At 45.3% G+C, this 22,990-nt stretch overlaps 1 protein-coding gene across 1 annotated transcript in view; it reads right to left on the bottom strand.

Annotated features, from left to right (window-relative positions):
* The window catches only part of LOC123764808 (cell adhesion molecule Dscam2), a 256,731-nt gene that overhangs the window by 115,324 nt on the left and 118,417 nt on the right, over positions 1–22,990 (bottom strand). Inside the window, 2 exon segments of the mRNA XM_069302763.1 lie at positions 17,986–18,124; positions 21,617–21,768. Of these exon segments, the coding sequence (XP_069158864.1) occupies positions 17,986–18,124; positions 21,617–21,768 (291 nt within the window).

Genomic DNA, 22,990 nt, shown 5'->3' on the forward strand with positions numbered 1-22,990 from the left:
TGTCATGCACACACACACCTACAACACTTTCTGCTTGTCATGCACACACACACACACCTTCAACACTTACTGCTTGTCATACACACACATGCAACACTTCCTGCTTGTCATGCAGACACACACCTGCTACACGTCGTGCTTGTCATGCACACCCCTCCCTGTCCAGCTCGTTGTTGCCGTGGAGGGCTTGGTGGGCGGCTGCCGGAGTGTGATGCTCCATAGGGCAGTCCCCCTGTCCTTTTGTAGCCTTGTGCTCCTGCTGTTGTCCTCCCAAATTTTGCTGGATGCCTTTTCCTTTTCCTTTTGTTTCGTTTTTCTCCTCCCCTCTTCTCCTTTCTCCTTATCATTTCCTGCTGACCTTGTGCCTGTTTTGATCATTCTTATGGCCTTCTTTTGTTTTGACGCCCGGGTGTTTGAGGAGGCATACTCTTGCACCCGTAGAACTGTAGTACCCAACGTCTCGAGCGAGGGGAACCTTTTATTGTCAATCCCTCTTTTGTCACTGAACCTGATCTCGACGAACTGACGCTTCTTAAGATGACATTTGTGGGGCGTATATTCACGACGCACCCCTAGGGGGCCCCAGCATGATTGCCGATAGCTTCTTGTTGGGTGTGATGCCTATAATTGTGGCTCCATGGTGGGTATGGGGGCACATTCGTGAATGAAATTGTCTCTTTTCGTCTTTATGTCATTGAATGTTTCTCTTGTATCTTCTCAGGCTCGTGGGGTGGGCGACCAAGCCCCCGAGTCGGACTGTATTGGAAGATCGGGCTCTGTAGCCCCCGCTGCGTTGGGCTAAGACCTTGCTCCTCCTGACCTCTTCCCTCGGCTCCCCTCCCTTCTCTGTGGTTGGGTCGAGCCACAAGCCCCCCAGTGGTGACCACTTCGTCCCCTGGTGCAGCCCAGTCTCTCGTTGTGACTACTGCGCATTTTAACCCCTCTCTCTCTCTGGGGGTTCTCAACGCCGTCCGCACCACGGCCGCACTCGTTCAATTCCTTCCCGCACTGATGCGTATCAGGCCTTGTTTGGTCCCGCTTCGTGGGCCAAATACTTTGATCTCTTCCCTCTTGATTCTGCGCCTCCTGACGATTTCTCCCTCCATAGGCATCTTGTTGATTTCGTAGATGCCTCTGTTACCTTCAACCCCACTCGTCTCAGTACACATGTCGTTGCTGCTCCTTCTCAGGATGCAGCTTCCCGCTTGGCTGCCTTATCCTGCCTTGGCGAGACCCCTGTTCAAGTCTCAAAGAACGCTCAGTTGAATGCCAGAGTTGGCACTATTCTCCTCCTGCCCCATGTTGCAACCGGTGTTCAGAATCTGCAGGACTGCCACGATGATATTCGGCATATCCTCGATGCCCAAGGCTATTCTGTCCTTCAGGTTGACACGTTTACTCATCCCCCTGGTGGTCGTCGCCATCAGCCCCTTCGGGTTGTGAAGATTACCTTTGATGGTAGGACCCTTCTGCCCTCTGTCATTCTTGCTGGTGCCAGGTGCTCTGTCCAGGAGTACATTCCCTCTCCTCGGCTCTGTAATAAGTGCTGGAGGTTTGGGCATGGTGCCCTCCACTGCTCTGGATCTGTCTCTCTCTCTGTCCCTTGTGTAGGGGTGAAGGTCACTCTAAGTCGAGTGCACTTCTCCCCAGGCTCGCTGCCTCAATTGCGGTGAGGCCCACCCTACCTTCTCCCGTGCGTGTATACATTATAAGCTTGTGGCAGCCGTCCTCAACTTGAAGCACCGGGAGCGTTTATCTTTTCCTGAGGCGAGGCACCAGGTTCGTCGGCTCCCACCGTATGCTAACGTCTCTTATGCTCGCGTGTTGCGGTCTTCCTCTCCTCGTCCTTCCCACCTTCCTCAGACTCAAAACCGTTTTCGGGCCTTAGAACCTGATACACCCACCGCCCCCCTCCTCTGTTCCTTTGAGTTCTGTCCCGAAGGGTCCCCATCCTGGTCTTCAGGGTTCCCCTTCTTTCTGCCCAGTCTGTCATATCTCCTGTGTCTTCTTCCTCGTCTCCCTCCGATCCTCCTTCCCATCCTCCTCCTTTGTATATTGGCTCTCCACACCGCCTATCAGTACAGGCTGATGTCCATCGCTCTCCCAACGGCTGTCATATATGCTCTCATTCAGCTTCTGTTGAGACACTGGAATCCGTTGCCCAGTACGTAGTTGCTGGGACACCTGTCTCTTTGCGTCAGAAGCGTAAGCCGTGCTCGGGCTGTTCTCCTCCCCGGTGGGTAAAAAGGCTTTGCTTTTTTTCTTGTCCCTACTTCTGACTCTCTTGCTCAGTCCCCTTCTGTTTCGGTGGTTACACCCCCTGTTCCTGCTATGGAGGTCTCCCGCTTCCTTCTCGGTTGGTGCCCTTGCTGAGGTGTGTTCCCTGGTTTCTGTCCCTCCTGCTGCTGTCCTTGACCCTCGGTTATCCCCCCTCTTCCTCCTCCGGACCCTCCTCGTCTGGCCCTGGTCGGACGAGGAGGGTCCGACCTTCCTACCTTCCCTCCGACCTAGCTACTTTCCCTCCTTCTTTACTCAGTTTACCCATGCCCCCTAACCCTGACTTCGCTGACCCTGACCCTGATCCTGCGCTTCTTTAACGTGCTGTGTTCCCTTTTCGCCTTTGTTTCTTCGTTGTTCTCTGTTGCTGTCCTTCCTCTTCTCGTCGATGTCTATTCTTCAATGGAACGTTTGTGGTTATTAGGCCAATTTCCTCGAAATCCAGCTTCTGAATTCGCGGTTTACGCCCCTTTGTGTCTGTCTCCATGAGCCGATGCTTGGTGCTCGTCCTGGTCACTTTCGTGGTTATTCCTTTCTCTCCCTCCCTCCAGCTGTTGATGGGGCTCCTAACTCTTCTGCTCTCTTGATTCGCTCTGATGTTCCCTTTGTCCCCTTACATTTTCCTTTGCCTCTCTATTGTTCTACTGCTTGTATCTTTGTGAGGAAATGGTACACCATTTGTTCTATTTATCTCCCCCCGAGTGTCTCGCTTTCTCTTCCCGATCTGAAACACCTACTGGACTCCTTGCCGGAGCCTGTGTTCCTGCTGGGTGATTTCAATTGTCGTCATTCTCTTTGGGGTGATGTTCTGACAAACACCAGGGGTCGCCGTTCATCCTCTCTTCTTCCCTCTCTTCTGAATTCTGGTGAGCCCACGCATTTGGACTCTCGAACTCTCACCCTTTCCTGTCTTTCTCTTTCTCTTTGCTCGTCTTCTCTTTACTTAGATTTCACATGGCAGGTTCTTGATGACTTCCATGGCAGTGACCATTTCCCCATCCTTGTTACCTTTTTCTCTTTTCACCCTCCCCTCTTCTTCTCTAGGTGGCAGTTTGCTAAGGCAGACTGGAACCTATTTACCCTCAGTGCTGCTCTCTCTGACCTCTCCCTTCTGCCTATCCCTCGCTCTCTCCTCCTTTTTCATGACACAGTTTTCGACGATGCCCTTCACTCTATTCCTCGCTCTTTCTCTCGGGGCCCATGGAAGTGCGTTCCCTGGTGGAATACGGACTGTGCTCCGGCTGTCCACTGAAAGCGTGCAGCCTGGAAGAGACACCGCTGCCGGCAGACGGCTGATTCTTTTCTTTTATTTCGGAAGGCGAGTGTGGTGGCCCGTAGGGCCATCCATATGGCTAAACGTGAATGTTGGGCATCTTATGTCTCCACCATTACGTCTGACACTCCTCTGCTGCAGATCTGGAAGTGTATCTGCAAGATAGTGGGTAAGTTCGTTCCCGATGTCTCACCGGTCCTTCACCTCCGTGGTACTCTTGTGGCGGACCCGTTGCAGGTCGCTATCAAACTGGGTTCCCACTTTTCTTCTGTTAGCTCTGGTTTTCATCTTCCCCAATCTTTCCTTCTTCTTAAACCTGTCACAGGTCCTTCACCTCTGTGGTACTCTTGTGGCGGACCCGTTGCAGGTCGCTACCGAACTGGGTAACCACTTTTCTTCTGTTAAATGAACAAATCCACAAGGGCCGTGACGAGGATTCGAACCTGCATCCGGGAGCATCCCAGACACTGCCTTAATCGACTGAGCTACGACAGGGTTAAAAGGGTTGAAACCGAAGTTCTACTGAACTTACTGGATCCCGTAGCCTCTCCGAGGCTACGGTCCTTGTGGATTTGTTCATTTGATGCATCACGTTAGTGTAATCTCTGTGTGTGTGTTTCTTCTGTTAGCTCTGGTTTTCATGTTCATCAATCATTCCTTCTTCGTAAATCTGTCCTTGAATCTTGTCCTTTGGATTTCTATACTCATCTTTGCCTTCCCTCTAATGGTCCCTTCTCTCTTTCTGAACTTCAGTCTGCCCTGGCCCTCTGCAGTTCTATGGCACCGGGCTCCGATGGCATTCATTATGAGATGCTTCACCATCTCCCTTCATGCAGATCTCAGTATTTACTGAGTCTGTATAATCGGATCTGTATAATCGGATCTGAGAGTCGTCATCAGTCCCTGAGGACTGGCTTGATGCCATTGTCCTCCCTGTTCACAAACCAAGGTCTCTGGGAACATCCCCTAAGGACTTTCGCCCTATTGCCCTCACAAGTTGTGTCTGCAAACTCTTTGAACGTATGGTTAACGTTCGTCTGATGTGGTTCTTAGAACACCATCACCACCTCTCCCCTTCTCAATTTGGTTTATGCAAGTGCCACAGCACAACAGATGTCCTGGTGAACTTGGATGTCTATATTCGTACTGCTTTTGCTGCAAAGACCTCCGTTGTTGCCGTCCTTTTTGACCTGGAAAAGGCTTCTCCGCCCTTTATGTCGACGATCTTACCCTTTGCTGTCATGGGTGATGATTCGCCTCTCCTTCAACGCCGGCTTCAACTTGCGATTGATGCAGTGTCGTCTTGGGCCACCGATCATGGCTTCAAGTTCTCTACTACTAAGACTTGTGTCATGACTTTTACTCAGAAACGGATCGTTCTTCGTCCCTCTTTGTCACTTTATGGTCATCCCCTTGAGTACAAAGATTCTGCTAAACTTTTGGGGTTATTCTTCGACACTCGTATGTCTTGGTCTCCCCATATCTCTTACCTCTGTGTTGAGTGCTCTAAAGCCCTTACCCTCCTTCGGGTATTCTCTCATACTTCTTGGGGAGTGGATAGGCGCAGTCTCCTCGCTTTACATTCCTCTCTCGTCCTGTCTAAGCTCGATTATGGTTACCCTGCTTACTCGTGTGCTTCTCCTTCTACTCTTCGCCGTCATGATGCTTTGCACCATACTGGATTGCGCCTCAGTTCTGGTGCCTTTCGTTCGACTCCCATCCTCACCTTGTATGTTGACACTGGCTTCCTATCTCTCCAGGACTGCCGTGATACATCCTTCCTCTCGCCTCTGTCGTGCTTTAACATTTACCCCTCCTGCGGTTCCTGTTCCTTTTCACCACCTCCCTCTTTCTGTCCTGTTATCTCGCTTACAGGATTCTCTTTCTGTTCGTATTTCTAAAACTTCTCGTGTCGTTCCTTCTTTGCCCCCGCGGAGAGTCCCTCTTCCTCAGTTTTGTGCATCCTTGACCCGCATCACTAAAGCTGTTACCCCCTGCTACGGTTCTAAAATGCTTTTTCCTTGAGCACTTTTCTTCTCACTCCCACTCCGTTTCCGTCTTCACCGATGGGTCTAAGTCTGCAGATGGTGTAGGCTACTCTGTTGTTTTTCCTGATTGCAATTATATGTGTCGCTTACCTCCAGAGACTAGCATCTTCACAGCAGAGCTTTATGCTATTCTCTATGCTCTTCGTCTCCTGCTTTCTCGTTGTCAATCTTCCTTTGGAGTTGTTGTTGACTCTCGTAGTGCCCTCATGGCTCTTGGGTCCTTTAATCCAGTTCATCCAGTGGTTGTCGAGATCCAGCATTGGCTGTTTTTGTTCACAGTAAATTTAAGTCAGTTGAGTTTTGTTGGGTTCCCAGCCATATTGGTGTCTCTTTAAAGGAGCGTGTGGATGCTGCCGCCAGGGAAGCTGTCCACTGTTGTCCCATCTCTCGTAAAGGTATTCCTTATTCCGACTTTTACCCGGTTATCCATTCCTCCATCCTTACCCGTTGGCAGGCTTGTTGGTCGTCTGTTTCTGGTAACAAACTATGTACTCTTAAAAGTTGTGTGTCCTTGTGGCCATCCTCCTACCACCGTAACCGGCGAGGGGAAACGGCTCTGGCGAGGTTGTGTATTAGCCATACTCGCTGAACTCATGGTCACTTGATGGAGCGCTACCCTGCTCCTTATTGTCCTTATTGCATTGTCCCTCTTAGGTCGTGCATATCCTTGTTGAATGTCCTGACTTCCGGGACGAGCGTGTGTCTTGTTTTCCGACCGTCCCCTGCGGTCGCTTGTCTCTCGATAGTTTTCTTGGTGACTCGGATACTTTTGATTTTGTTCGCCTTATGCGCTTCTGTTCTCGTATTGGAATGCTTGGTGATATTTAGCGCCCTCTGATTATCCCGCACATTTGATGGTGCTACATAGCCTTCCCGGTTTGGTGCCTTCTTTTGATAATTACTTACTTGAGTATACTTAGGTGAGATGCCAAAAATTTTATTTGTGAAAGTTTATAGGTTCGATGGCCAAGTGGTGAGAGTCGGCCTTGCATGCAAATAAAGTGGCTCGACTTGAGAGGCGACGACCAGGATCCCGCCAAAATGTTCTGGAAGGAGGGCGCTGAGCCTTCCTGGTTTCGGAGAACATGATTGGTCAAACGTGATGGGGAGGGGGGGCGGCTAATCTGACCAATCAGAGTGTGCTCTGGCGTGACGTATTTGTGACATCAGTGCCCTCGATGGTAGGCGGAAAAGCCGCCAGCCATCACTGTCGCCCTAGTTGTCAAAGCAACAAGTCGCGTTACGTGTTGGTCTCGCAAGATGAAGTTTAAGCTCCAAAGAGGGACGTGAAGCCTATCGGTACTCAAGAGACATTGTAGAGGAGTCACCGGTCAACTTCTGGAGGACGATTTGGAGTGCTGGATTGAAATAGTTCACAAGAGGCTCCGTGACGTCGGTGTAGGCCTAAGTGTGTGGAGAGGCGGTACTGGGGGACGGAGTGTCGGTCTGCACGCCGCTCTAGATGTGGATACTGATGGAGTTTGGGGTAATAAAATTAGCTGGACAGGTTCATGGTAGTCGAGTCTACTAAGGCTCTAGGCATTTGGTGGTCTTAAACATATTGAACAACATTGGTTACGAATTAGCAAGTACTATGTGGAAATATAATAGCAGCTACGAATATGTTGTCAAATAGAAAATTAACTGTTTCAGAAGGCTATAATAATAATTAATTGTAAAATATAGTAAAATAGATTTAAAAATCTATTTTTAGACATGTATGGTATGGTAGATACCAACCAATTAAACGAACTACACTATGTAAAGGTAAGAAAGACGGTGGGACAGGGAGACTGAATGTGTACCATAAGTCATTGGCTATCTTAGGCATTACCTTTAGAAAGGAAATAATGCAAAGGAATAGTGTAAATGCTTTAGGACATAATTTTGGTAAAATACGCGTTAGCTACTCGATACAGAGGCTGAGTGGACAGCGTTTGGGACTCGTAATCCTAGGGTCCGGGTTCGATCCCCGGCGATGGACAAAAACAAATGGTAACAGCTGTCTAACTCCCAGGTACTTATTTACTGCTAGGTAACAGGGGCATCTGGATGAAAGAAACTTCTCCCATTTATTTCTGCCAGGTTCGAGAATCGAACCCGGGCCACAGAATTACGACTCCTGCGCTTTCCGCTCAGCTACCAGACCCCCGTATTGAGTGTGTACTCAATACGGGGGTCTTGCGCACAATCTATTTGTGCTTGCGGGGGTTGAGCTCTGGCTCTTTGGTCCCGCCTCTCAACTGTCAATCAACTGGTGTACAGATTCCTGAGCCTATTGGGTTCTATCATATCTACATTTGAAACTGTGTATGGAGTCAGCCTCCACCACATCACTGCCTAATGCATTCCATCCGTTAACTACTCTGACACTGAAAAAGTTCTTTCTGACTTTCTTGTACTCACCTAGTTGTATTCACCTAGTTGTGTTTGCGGGGGTTGAGCTCTGGCTCTTTGATCCCGCCTCTCAACCCTCAATCAACAGGTGAAAGGGTTGTGTGTGTGTGTGTGTGTGTGTGTGTGTGTGTGTGTGTGTGTGTGTGTGTGTGTGTGTGTGTGTGTGTGTGTGTGTGTGTGTGTGTGTGAAAAAGTTGATTGACAGTTGAGAGGCGGGCCGAAAGAGCAGAGCTCAACCCCCGCAAGCACAACTAGGTGAATATGTGAGAGAGTAATGACCATGCCTTTATTTCACCTCACTTATTCTTATACAATTGATGTTCTCAGGCAGATTTGTAATGTTGAAGGCCTTTAATGATGAACAGTAAAGACGTGTATGATGTTCTGCTCCCACATATAACTCCTAGCGTAGAGGAACTGTATGTGCCACTATATATATCCACATTTTACCTGGCGAGTAATATGGGCCAACCTTCATGTTATATTTATTGCTCCAGAACAACGTGAACTATTGTGTTGGTATAGTGATGAGACCTTCCCTACTAATGACAGGTTGTTCATGATGGGACAATAGGTGGGACCAATGTACCGAAATTGAGAATAATATGCATATATTTTATTTTTGTAAGTAAAAAGATGTTCTTATAAAGTTTATTACAGACACTCTTAAAGCTTTATGTGGACCAAGCATTAGAGTGGATTTACTGAGGATTTTAATGTTTAATATTGACATAAAATACAAGAAAATTAAGAATACCATAATTATGCTACTTTCTGATTACATTTTTTGTGTGTGGATAGGCATGCAGAAGGGTTACTGTGTGTGGATAGGCAGGCAGGAGGGTTATTGTGTGTGGATAGGCAGGCAGGAGGTTTACTGTGTGTGGATAGGCAGGCAGGAGGGTTACTGTGTGTGGATAGGCAGGCAGGAGGGTTACTGTGTGTGGATAGGCAGGCAGGAGGGTTACTGTGTGTGGATAGGCAGGCAGGAGGGTTATTGTGTGTGGATAGGCAGGCAGGAGGGTTATTGTGTGTGGATAGGCAGGCAGGAGGGTTACTGTGTGTGGATAGGCAGGCAGGAGGGTTACTGTGTGTGGATAGGCAGGCAGGAGGGTTATTGTGTGTGGATAGGCAGGCAGGAGGTTTACTGTGTGTGGATAGGCAGGCAGGAGGGTTACTGTGTGTGGATAGGCAGGCAGGAGGGTTACTGTGTGTGGATAGGCAGGCAGGAGGGTTACTGTGTGTGGATAGTCAGGTAAGGTGGTTACTGTGTGTGGATAGGCAGGCAGGAGGGTTACCGTGTGTGGATAGGCAGGCAGGAGGGTTATTGTGTGTGGATAGGCAGGCAGGAGGGTTATTGTGTGTGGATAGGCAGGCAGGAGGGTTACTGTGTGTGGATAGGCAGGCAGGAGGGTTATTGTGTGTGGATAGGCAGGCAGGAGGGTTACTCAGTAGACCAAATATTGAAGGTCTTGCAAGGCAGGATCAAGTATAACATTTGCGGTTTACGACTCAAGCTCGGTGATGATATGAAGCATTGGTTTACTGAGAATTACATAAACAATATATAATGCAGTATTTTCCCCCTGTAAATTAATGTAAATATAGCTTTTATATTGTATATTATTTAATAAAGAATAAAAAAATACTGTGGAAAGTAATTGGGTGACAGTGCTGGTGTGCGAGTGTCGACAGCCGAGCAGCCCAGGGGGAAGCAACTTCAGAGTCACGTCGATTCTACATGGCAGGAGAGGACCAGAAATCAACTTGGGGGATCGACGGAAGTTTGGTAGAAATTCGTCGTACTTCAGTACGTATACTCTGCTAGCAGAAGAGTACCAGTGTCGACTTTCAGGGACGGCCAGTCGTCAGCTGTTACATGAAAGACAAGTGTGCGAAGGTTCACCCGTGCTTGTACCGAGGAAGAAACTCCACAGCCATCAAGTGATGACCTGGCGAGCCATCTACCAACCTCAACAAGCTGCTAAGTAAGAAATTACCAAAAGAAGGCACCAAGCCAGGATGGCTATATAGCAACATCAAATGTGCGGGATTTGCATAGGGCGCTAAATATCACTAAGGATACCAATACGAGAACAAAAGCACATAAGGCGAAAGATATCAAAGGAATCAGATTCACCAAGAATTCTATCGAGGGACAAGTGACCGCGAGGGACGGTCGGGAACCAAGACACACGCTCGTCCTGGAAGTCCGAACATTCAACAATGATATCCACGACCGTAAGAGGGACAATGTAGTTTGGACAATAAGGAGCAGGGTGGCACTCCATTAAGTGTGCGTGAATTAAACGTGTATAGCCAATACGTAACCTCGCCAGAGCCGTTTCCCACCGCCGGTTACGGTGGTAGGAGAAAGGTCACGGGGACACACTACTCGTATGAGCACGTAGCTTGTTACCAGTAACAGAAGACCAACGACCCTGCCAGTGGGCAAGGATGGAGGAATGAATAACTGGGTAAAAGTTGGAATAAGGAATACCTTTACTGGAGACGGGACAAGTGAGGGACAGCCTGCCTAGTAGCAGCGTCCGCACGCACATTTAAGGACATACCAAGATGGCTGGGTACCCAGCAAAACTCTAATGTCTTAAAGTTTTCAGGGAAGGTAACTTCGAAAACTTCGAAGCTTTCGAAGCCCATTCTATACACAACTTTAACTGTAAATACGAAAAAAAGTGGTCAGTGCATAGGTCGAAAGGCAGGGGTTAAGAGCAGATACTCTCCTAATTGTGCATGCAGGGTAGAGCATGTACATACATAAGTACGTGCGCACACACACACACACACACACACAAACACATAAAAACACACACACACATACGAGGGGGTGGGGGGACCTCGTAGCCTGGTGGATAGCGCGCAGGACTCGTAATTCAGTGGCGCGGGTTCGATTCCCGTACGAGGCAGAAACAAATGGGCAAAGTTTCTTTCACCCTGAATGCCCCTGTTGCCTAGCAGTAAATAGGTATCTGGGAGTTAGACAGCTGTGACGGGCTGCTTCCTGGTGTGTGTGTGTGTGTGTGTGTGTGTGTGTGTGTGTGTGTGTGTGTGTGTGTGTGTGTGTGTGTGTGTGTGTGTGTGGTGTGGAAAAAAACAAAACAGGAGTTAGTAAACAGTTGATTAACAGTTGAGAGGCGAGCCGAAAGAGCAAAGCTCAACCCCCGCAAACACAACTAGGTGAATACAAATAGGTGAACACAGACACACTCGCCCAACATAAAAAATTATGAGAAGATTAAAACAAAGGATGTAGGCTACAAGATGACTTAGACAGTCTGAATGAATGGTCCAACAAATGGCTACTAAAGTTCAACCCGAGTAAATGCAAGGTCATGAAACTAGACGGTGGAAACAGGAGGCCAGACTCAGGATACCGAATGGGAAATGAAGTACTTAATGAAACGGACAGAGTGAAAGGTCTCGGAGTTGATATCACACCAAACCTGTCTCCTGAAGCCCACATAAAAAGCCTACATCTGCAGCATATGCGAGGCTGGCTAACATCAGAACAGCCTTCAGGAACCTGTGTAAGGAATCATTCAGAACCTTGTACACAGCATATGTAAGACCAATCCTCGTGTATGCGGCCCCAGCATGGAGCCCATAGATTGTCAAGCACAAGACGAAGCTGGAAAAAAGTTCAGAAGTATGCCACTAGGCATAAGAGGCATGAGTTAAGAGGAAAGGCTGCGTGAAATGCACCTCACGACACTGGAAGACAGAAGAATAAGAGGAGACATGATCACTACCTACAAAATTCTCACAGGAATTGACAGGGTAAATATGGATAAACTTTTAACACTGGTGGTACGCGAACAAGGGGACACAGGTGGAGACTGAGTACCCAAATGAGCCACAAGGACGTTAGAAAGAACTCTTTTAGTGTCAGAGTAGTTAACAAGTGGAATGCATTAGGCAGTGATGTGGTGAAGGCTGACTCCATACACAGTTTTACTTGTAGATATGATAGAGCCCAGTAGGCTCAGGAATCTGTACACCAGTTGATTGACAGTAGAAAGGCGGGACCAAGAGCCAGAGTTCAACCCCCACAACCGCAACTAGGTGAGCACAACTAAGTGAGTACACGCTGTTTGAACTGCACCTCACGTCGCTGGAAGACAGAAGAGCTCGAGAAGACATGATCACCACATACAAAATCCTCGGGGGAATTGACAGGGTAGACAAGGAGGGGTTATTTAACACGGATGGTACACGAACAAGGGGACACAGGTTGAAGCTGAGCACCCAAATGAGCCACAGAGACATTAGAAAGAACTTTTTCAATGTCAGAGTAGTTAACAAATGGAATGCACTAGGAAGTGATGAGGTGGAGGCTTGTAGTGGGATGTACAGCTTAGCCCAAACTGAACATTTTTAAGCCCAGTTTGGGCTAAGCTGTCAGGGGTTCCAGGGAAAAAAATTTCAGAGTTCTTTTTTTTAAGAGATTTACTTTCCGCTAAGCCGCCAGGGGTTTCAGGAAAATTATCAGTTTTATTCGTCTCTAATGTGTCAGGGTTTTCAGGGGAAATTTGTCAGAGTTTCACTTCCAACTGACCTGCCACCTGTTCCCGCTAAATATATCACAGTTCCTGTGTTCATAAAATTCGTTCATAAAAATATTAAGAAGATTCAGATAAAAAAAAACAAACTCTACGGGCATCGAAGTTATTCTCAGAGACATAAAAATTATTCTCTAAGACATCTTCGAGCATCAAAGTTATTCTCAGAGACATCAAAGTTATTCTCTAAGACATCTTCGAGCATCAAAGTTATTCTCAGAGACATCAAAATTATTCTCTAAGACATCTTCGAGCATCAAAGTTATTCTCAGAGACATCAAAATTATTCTCTAAGACATCTTCGAGCATCAAAGTTATTCTCAGAGACATCAAAGTTATTCTCTAAGACATCTTCGAGCATCAAAGTTATTCTCAGAGACATCAAAATTATTCTCTAAGACATCTTCGAGCATCAAAGTTATTCTCAGAGACATCAAAGTTATTCTCATAAGACATCAAAGTTATTCTCAGACACATCAAAGTTATTCTCTAAGACATCTTCGAGCATCAAAATTATTCTCAGAGACATTTTCGAGCATCAAAGTTATTCTCAGAGACATCTTCGAGCATCAAAGTTATTCTCAGAGACATCTTCGAGCATCAAAAGAAACTAACATCGCCCTTTTAAGAATCTCTCCAAGACCGCAATAATACGTTCCAAGATCATTTTAATTGGCATTTGCACTCTTTAACCCGTCTTTATATAAAAAAGTACTCTCTAGGACCTCTTCAAGAATCAAATAGACTTTCAAATGTAACAAACGTTGTTCTTCATTCAATAAATAAGTAGTCAAGGACAACCTGTCAAGATATATGTAACTAAGACTCAGCATTATGTAGTCTCAAACAACTTTAAGTATTATATCAAACTAAACATGTGCAACTTTATGTATTAATAAACTTACGCTTTAAGTAGAAATGAATAAAAATAACTGACTTATGTAGTAACAGCTTTCACTAAGATATTTACAGTCAAAACTCATTTATAACATTTAATGTCACAAAACACAGCTCTTTAAGTAACTAGTTCACCATTTTGTAACAAACTCTCATTTCTGTTCATTTATTATTCTGTTAAAATATATTTTCTTAACCACTCAATCTTAAAACTGTTCACTGATCAACAATTTATTATCCTACCTAACCTGATTTACCTGAGCTAACCTATCCTAATGTAACTTATTATAACTTATTTACCCCAACCCAACCTACCCATACTTCTCCGAGTTCACCTATCCTAATGTAACTTACTTAGTCCAACTTATCTATTCCTTTCCCTACCTGATGTAACTTCTATAACCTAACTTACTAACTCAACCTACATAACCTAACCTAACCTGTACTAGCCTATCTTAATGTAACTTACTTATCCTAACACAACTTACCTATTTCCTCCCTATCTGAGGTAACGTACGTAACTTAGCCTACCCAATGTAATTTTACTATCCTCATTTACCTATAGTATCTTAATGTAACTCATCATAATATATCTTACACAATGTAACTTCCCTTACCTAACCTACGTAACTTACTAATCCTAACCTGACCTACCTTACATAACTTGCTAACTTAATTGAACTTTAATTACCTTCCCTCGCCTAAATAATGTATACAAATGCGTACATAAAATACCCATGACTCATCCACTTTTACATAAATTGCATAAAAACTTACACAAATATATATATATATATATATATATATATATATATATATATATATATATATATATATATATATATATATATATATATGTGTATATATATATGTCACATTCTCATTTACACGTACAATTACATACACAAACTAGCATAAAATTATAAACATTTACACACGTTTACCTAACTTACACAAAATACTCAGTTCATTCAATTACTTACACAAACAAACACTGACTTGCACATGCACTCATACGAACTCCTCATTTTATACAGAACATGTAGAAACTTACACAATTACAATTATACTTTTACAAAACTTACACACAGTCTGACACATACACATATACTTAACTTACACACTTTCTCCAACTTGTACAAATGTTTACATGTTTAACTTAGTTAAACATGTAAATATATTTATGTACTATCACATATCATATACACTCTTACACAAACTAACACAACTCTTGCAAACACTTAGACACTTTGAGAAACACTTACACATATATACTAATTTCAGAACATTACATAAAACGCATATCCAACAAATTTATCAATCTTATCTTATTACCATTTCTCACTCATAGTTGTGTTATCAATCTCTTTCTAAAGTGCTGTTAAGCATCCTTCCCTTGCATAACCCAGCAACCCTAACCTAACCATCCCTAACCTAACTAACCCTAACCTAACCAACCCCAACCTAATCTAATCTTAATCCCCATATATTTTTACTTGTACACTACCCACTCAGCATTTTATGTTCATCTTAGCTTTTCACACCCCCACTTAACCTTAACTTATTTTATAAGTAAAATAGTTGGAAGCGAAACTCTGACCAATTTCCCCCTGAAAACCTTGACACATCAGAGACGAATAAAACTATGATAATTTTCCTGAAGCCCCTGGCGGCTTAGCGTGAAGTAAATCTCTGAAAAAAAATTGTTTACCCTAAAACCCCTGGCAGCTTAGTTTAAACTGGGCTTAAAAATGTTCAGTTGGGGCTAAGCTATACATCCCACTACTGAGGCCGACTCCATACACACTTTCAAATGTAGATATGATAGAGCTCGAGAAGCTCAGGAATCTATTCAGTAGATTAACGGTCGAGAGGCGGGACCAAAGACCGGAAGCTCAATCCCCGCAAACACAACTAGGCGAGACCACACACACACACACACACACACGCACACACACACACACACACACACACACACACACACACACACACACATGAGTGTGTGTGTGTGATCAATGTTAGTCAGCTGTCACGGGCTGCTTCCTGGGGTGTGTGTGTGTGTGGTGTGGAAAAAAAAAAAAAAGAAAAAAAAAGAAGTAGTTAGTAAACAGTTGATTGACAGTTGAGAGGCGGGCCGAAAGAGCAGAGCTCAACCCCCGCAAAAACACAACTAGTAAACACATATATATCATATATATACTGTGCAGAAGCATCACATGTACCCCCACTCTATAGTGTATAACAGGTCACTGGAAATTGGAGCCCTACCGGAAAGTTAGACGACAGTTAATGTAGTCCAATTATACAAAAAGGTGCCTGGCAAGAGGCACTGAACTACAGGCTGGTTTCCCTAACTTGTATACTATACAAGGTGATGGAGAAGACCGTGAGGAAAAAGCTCGTAGAACATCTCGAGAGGATGAACTTTACAACACACCACCAGCATGGGTTCAGGGATGTTAAATCGTGCTTTACAGGTTTAATATAATTCTATGACCAGGCGCCAAAAAAGTAGGCAAGAAAAGAATGGTGAGTAGAGTGCATTTTCTTAGACTGTCAGAAAGCCTTTGATACAGTATCTCATAGGAGGGTGTTACAAAAGTTGGAGAAACAGGCAGGAATAACAGGGAATGTTCTCATGGGAATAAGGGGCGTCTAAGCAACAGAAAACGAAGTTACTGTTAGGAGGGGGGGGGGAGATCTCAGAGCGATGAAATGTCACCAGCGGAGTCCCACAGGGCTCTGTACTTCGACGTATCATGTCTCTGGTATATGTAAACTATCTTCCAGAGGGTATAGACTCATTCCTCTCAATGTTTGCTGATGATGTTAAAATTATGTGAAGGATCAAGACACAGGAAGATAGAAAGAGACTACATGACGACCTAGACAAACTGGAGGATTGGTCTAGAAAATGACTACTTAAGTTTAACTCGGGTAAGTGTAGAGTAGTGAAATTGGGTGCGGGAGGTCACCTTGAGGTGCTTCCGGGGCTTAGCGTCCCCGCGGCCCGGTCGTCGACCAGGCCTCCTGGTTGCCGGACTAATCAACCAGGCTGTTGCACGCGGCTGCTCGCAGCCTGACGTATGAATCACAGCCTGCTTGATCAGGTATCCTTTGGAGGTGCTTATCCAGTTCTCTCTTGAACACTGTGAGGGGTCGGTCAGTTATGCGCCTTATGTGTAGTGGAAGCGTGTTGAACAGTCTCGAGCCTCTGATGTTGATAGAGTTCTCTCTCAGAGTACCTGTTGCACCTCTGCTCTTCAACGGGGGTATTCTGCACATCCTGCCATGTCTTCTGGTCTCATGTGATGTTATTTCTGTGTGCAGGTTTGGGACCAGCCCCTCTAATATTTTCTACGTGTAAATTATTATGTATCTCTCCCACCGGCGCTCAAGGGAGTACAGATTTAGGCTCTTTAGTCGGTCCCAATAGTTTAGATGTTTTACTGAGTGGATTCTAGCAGTAAAGGATCTCTGCACGCTCTCCAGGTCAGCAATTTCTCCAGCTTTGAAAGGTGCTGTCATTGTGCAGCAGTACTCCACTCTAGAGAGCACAAGCGTTTTGAAAAGTATCATCATCGGTATAGCATCTCTAGTGTGAAAAGTTCTTGTTATCCAACCTGTCATTTTTCTTGCAGTTGTGACGGCTACTTTATTGTGTTCTTTAAAGGTAAGGTCTTCCGACATGAGTACACCCAGATCCTTTACATTGCCTTTTCGTTCTATGTTATGATTTGCCTGAGTTTTGTACGTGGTTTCCGTTTTTATATTTTCTGAATATAAGAGGCTGAACGCAATGTATCATCTTGGAGGTGAAATCCTCCAAGAGTCAAGCAGAGAGAAAGATCTGGGGGTCGATATTACATCTTTCCTCTCCTCAGAAGCCCACATCAAAAGGACATCATCAGCGGCTATACAAGGCTGGGCAACATTAGAACTGTCTTTAGAAACTTGTCTAAGGAATATGTCAGAACCTTGTATAACACACGTCAGACCAATCCTGGAGTATGCAGCTGCAGCCTGGAGTCCATATCTAGTTAAACAAGACAAAGTTAGAGAAGATTCAGAGGTATACCAACAGACTAGTCCCAGAGCTAAGAAGTATGAGTTACAAGGAAGGCTATGGGAATTAAACTTCACGTCCCTGGAAAACAGAAGAGTTTCGGGAGACACCACCTACAAAATTCTGTCAATACCTCTGATTGGACAAACACTAATTAGCATGAGAAGAACACAAACAAGAGGACACAGCTGGAAACAAATTTCAAATGAGCCACAGAGTTTTGAAAACAAAATTTCAGTGTCAAAAGTAGTTAACAAACGGAACTCACAAGGAAGTGATGTGGTGGAGGCTGACTCCATACATAGTTTCACATGTAGACATGATAAGAGCCCAATAGGCTCAGGAACCTGTACACCAGGTCATTAACAGTCGAGAGGCGGGAGAAAAGAGCCAAAGATCAACCCCCCCCCAAAGAAAAAGCACAACTAGGCTTGACACACCACTCACCTGAGGGAGGAGGGGAGAGAGAGTCCCTCCCTGCGCCAGGTGATGGTAGGAGCGGGGAAGCCTCCAGCAGGACACCACAGCCTCACGTCCTCGCCAGCCACAGCCGTCACGTTGGGCATCGCACGCACGAAGGGCGGACCTGCGGGGTTACCTGGGGTCAGTGTTACCTGTGGGAGGGTGTGTGTGGTGTTGACGCAGTGGAAGGCAGGAGTGGGCTCAGTGTGGGTTGGGGGGTTAGTGTGGCTGGCATGGTTGGTGTAGGCAGTGTGGATGAGGTAACTGGCATAGGTGATGTGGTCACGATGGCAATCAATGGCGTTACAACACACGATAAAATCTTTTGTATTCAAATGATTCTCATTGACTAGCTGCCACAGGTGACGTAATGAAGCTGTCTAATAATCATGAAGAAGTGACCTGGATTTCAATATACCGTCCGATGCTCTTCCTTATTCTCACCTTAGTGTACCTTCGACGCTATTTGCATCATCCAGAAAAAAAAAATTGAATATAGTTTTCCCCAGTGGGAATTTGTTTCTTCAGAAGCAAATATTGTGAGTTTATGAAATAATGAACACCAGAGTATTAAAAAAATGATAATACTCTATATAAAAAAATTGTGTCATTGTCTACCTGGAATATTTAGTGCTTTTAGCAGCGACCTACGGTGTAGACTTTACCCTACGGTGTAGACTTTACCCTACGGTGTAGACTTTACCCTACGGTGTAGACTTTACCCTACGGTGTAGACTTTACCCTACGGTGTAGACTTTACCCTACGGTGTAGACTTTACCCTACGGTGTAGACTTTACCCTACGGTGTAGACTTTACCCTACGGTGTAGACTTTACCCTACAGTGTAGACTTTACCCTACGGTGTAGACTTTACCCTACGGTGTAGATCGTTTACAATGTCACTGTTAATACCAACTCCAAGGTATTTGTGCTGCCTACACGTTTCAATGTTCTGGTTGTTGACCTTGAAAGTTATAAGGAAATGAGTTTTGTCTTGTGGATGAAGAACTCTGGATTTAGTTATAGAGATAACAAGACCACATTCAATGCTTTTAGCACTGAGTGAATCAAGTAGAGCTTGCAGTCTACTTTGGGTATTTGCAACAATGCATATGTCATCGGCATAGCAGATGACGGAGGAGGACTGGAGGGAGTACTGGGAGACAGGGAAAAGGTTGCTGTGAGCCACAGCAACGCGTGGCCGGGTACAGCTAGTATACTTATAAGAGTGTCTGCAGTTTGTCCAAAATTGGAGGCCAAATACTTGTAACAAGCCTTGTCCAAGTTTGCAGGGAAAATGTTCTGGGGTATGGGACAGACATAAGTCTACCCCGATAAGCCCAAGTTAAATGATTTAAGAAACATTAATTATTCACACCCCCTCATCCGATTCTTATGGATTGGATGAGGGGGATTCAACTGTGGTCAAGTGTGAAATATTGGCCGAGATGCCCAAACAGTGATTTGTAATAAGAAAAAATGATTTCCTTAAATCCATACAGTTGTCTCTTTGCTCTCTAACATTGTATTTTATGAAATGGAAGAGAGGCTAAGCAAGGGGTGGGTCGGGACTATGGGAAGGGTGGGGAAGGACGAAGGAAAAGGATTGTATTTTATGAAAGAAGAAGGGCTAAGTGGGGAGGGCATCTAGGGACCGCCGATTAACCCTCTTTGTAGTGTAGATACACACACACTAGAAGGGGTACCTGGCTGTGCCTGGGTCTCATTCTACCTTCTGTTTCTGCCCTCCTCACAGTTCTCCTCCCCCTCCCCCCCTCTCTCTCTCTAACAAAAAAAAAAAAATACTCTAGAGCACCAATTGTTGAACCTCAATTGGAAACATCAAATATTTGAGACTTTTACTTCATGAAAATCTCATGGAGGGGGGAGGGGCAGGATTTCTATAAATGGAAATTTGCAGATATCTCACTTGGGTCTACACAGCCTGGCCTAGGACACTCCCCTATGCAACATGATTCATCTTGCAAAGTTGGGAGACGTTAGCCCTAAGCGTCTAGTCTCCAACCACAGGCATACACACATTACAGTCTGCTTTATAAATACACTATACACACTTGGCTCGATTTAGAAAAAAATAACAAGTGCGCACGATCTGTTCTCTCACAATACAATGCAATTGGGACGCTATAGGCAAATGTATAGAAATTCAAGTATTTTATCAAGAATAAAAAAAATGCAATATTGACATTCCCTAAAAATAATTATCGTCACTCTTGACAGGTTAGGAGAGTTGCTTAGGTTTGTACCGTTCTGGTTAGGTCAAACCACCTCAAACTTTACGCTTGACCTAACTAAACGCTCACCTCCATCAGCCCCATACATCACTATGGACATATGTCCGCTCTCTTTGCTCTCCTCTAATAGAATAAGTCATGAATATTGTGTTTGAGGAAGTCCGAGGCCGGGAGTTGGAGGTGGCAGTAACACGGGGCCAGCCGACATGCTGTCATCTTAAAGTTTCTCTCAGCACTGGGGGCAAAATGTTTCCTAACATGGCCGCTCAGGTGACGGAGACATCTGGTGGTGGGAATCAACCATACGTCAGCTTATTCTTCTAAAGTAAGTCTGGTTTTAACAGCCTAATTGACCAAAACATTCATTGTTTACAAACCGCAACCAAAGGATTATCAGTATTTATTTCCAAATACTTTTGGTACAAAAATGCATTAATTACATAATAAAACAATACAATCAGTGAAAATACAAAACACCCCAAAAGAATAAATTTGTTGGTGTGTGTTGTAGGGGTAGGGGGGGGGGGGAACTAGCAGGGTATAGCTATATCAGAGCTGTGGCCAACCCCTTCTCATGAGTGAATATTCCTGCCAAAAAAAAAAAAAAAAAAAATACATCCCATTTTGATAGTTTCTGACCATGGGGAAATATATTTTGACTTATGTACTAAAAATGACAGCGGCTCGCGGTGTCCCGTTTTCTGTTCGTGGGTCAGGTCAAGTCAGGTTAGGTTTGGGCAGTTTAATACAACAGTTTAGTGACGTTGGGAACGCTCGGGAGAACGGGCTGCTGCGGGAGGAGGGGGGGGGGGGATGGGAGCTGTAAACCTGCCAGCAGAAGTCATCTCCGGTACCCACCTGCGTCAAGGGGGGGGGGAATGGGAGCTGTAAACCTGCCAGCAGAAGTCATCTCCGGTACCCACCTGCGTCAAGGGGGGGGGGGGAATGGGAGCTGTAAACCTGCCAGCAGAAGTCATCTCCGGTACCCACCTGCGTCAAGGGGGGGGGGAATGGGAGCTGTAAACCTGCCAGCAGAAGTCATCTCCGGTACCCACCTGCGTCAAGGGGGGGGGGAATGGGAGCTGTAAACCTGCCAGCAGAAGTCATCTCCGGTACCCACCTGCGTCAAGGGGGGGGGGGGGAATGGGAGCTGTAAACCTGCCAGCAGAAGTCATCTCCGGTACCCACCTGCGTCAAGGGGGGGGGGGGGGGAATGGGAGCTGTAAACCTGCCAGCAGAAGTCATCTCCGGTACCCACCTGCGTCAAGGGGGGGGGGGGAATGGGAGCTGTAAACCTGCCAGCAGAAGTCATCTCCGGTACCCACCTGCGTCAAGGACAAAAATAAACTATTTATACTTACCGTAAACATTGAGCCTGGCGGAGTGGGCGACGGAGCCGACGGCGTTCTGGGCAGTGCAGGTGTAGGTGCCGCCGTCCCGTACCGTCACGTCGCTGAGGTTGACGTGGCTCGTCACCTCCCCCAGCTCCGTCCTGAAGGTGCCCACCCGCGTCCTGCCGGGAGGGACACACCGCGTCAAGCCTCGTCACACAGGCCGCGGTAAGCGGACACACATGGACACGTGTGTCCAATCATTCAATATCCACTCAATGGGTAGATATTTAATGATTGACGCCAAGAGGCAGCGAGGTTTAGGGCGGTAGTTGGAAGAATAATTGCGTGCAGAGACAATACCGAGGAACAGGTGACAGCGAGAGACTCAAGAGAGAAAGAGACTTGAGAGAAAGCAAAGGGGGCGTGTGGCGTTCTAGTTTGGGTACAGGCACACAATGGCTGTCAGGGAAACTCTGGCCAGGGATCGACACCCACCACATACACAGTATGAGAGGTCTGTAGACTTGTTCTTCAAACTTGATTTTTGACCCTGGTGTCAGAGCTGCTAGAACACAAGCAGGAAAACCATCTTTATAAGTATACAGAAGAATGCTGCTATTCCAAATAATTTTCTATTAACTACAGCTTTAAGCAGCCAAGTAAACAGTGACACTGAGGTATAATTTATACAAAAATATTATATCAGTTAAAATTTCACTATAAATCTAAAAACTAAATTTAACCAAGTTGGTTTTAATGACTTTTTTTGCGACATGTTTAAAATGCTCTGAGATTAATAAAAGCATAACTATTATACAATTATAAAACAATGCGAGACATCCGCGTTCAACATTAAATTAGGAACAATTAAAAAAAAAAATAACTCAAACTATTTACATTTATAATAGACTTAGTTTACGAAGTTTCAAGTATAAATATTTGTATTTCAAGAGACAAATTAGAGCACAGTAACACTGAAGTTCCCGGCATGGAAAGGTTACTTGGGCTCGTAAATTTGATCTTTTAAGCCAAACTGCAAAATTTTTGTCGGAGAAGCAAATAGATATTGATCTGAATGATCACAGTGTTACGCTAGTTTAGGCACTGTGGTAGTACGCTGCTCATAGAATGGTAAACGTTAAAATAACTAAAGGACCCCATTTAAGTCAATGTTCTACTCGAAAAGAGGAACAAAATTAAAGAGCCCAAAACACTATAAATAAATTTCCAACTTCTCTCTGTGCCTGAATTTACCTGAGGGGCCACTAACACTAGTGGCCTCGACGAGGACAAGAAGCCAGTGGCGTGTCAAAGGTCCCTCCCATCTTGCACGCTTAAAAATTATATACATATTAGTTTAATAATGACAACAATAAAATGACTGCCTTTACACGCAATAAA

Source organism: Procambarus clarkii, chromosome 48, assembly GCF_040958095.1.
Source record: "Procambarus clarkii isolate CNS0578487 chromosome 48, FALCON_Pclarkii_2.0, whole genome shotgun sequence".
In the NCBI taxonomy this organism is placed as follows: Eukaryota; Metazoa; Arthropoda; class Malacostraca; order Decapoda; family Cambaridae; genus Procambarus; species Procambarus clarkii.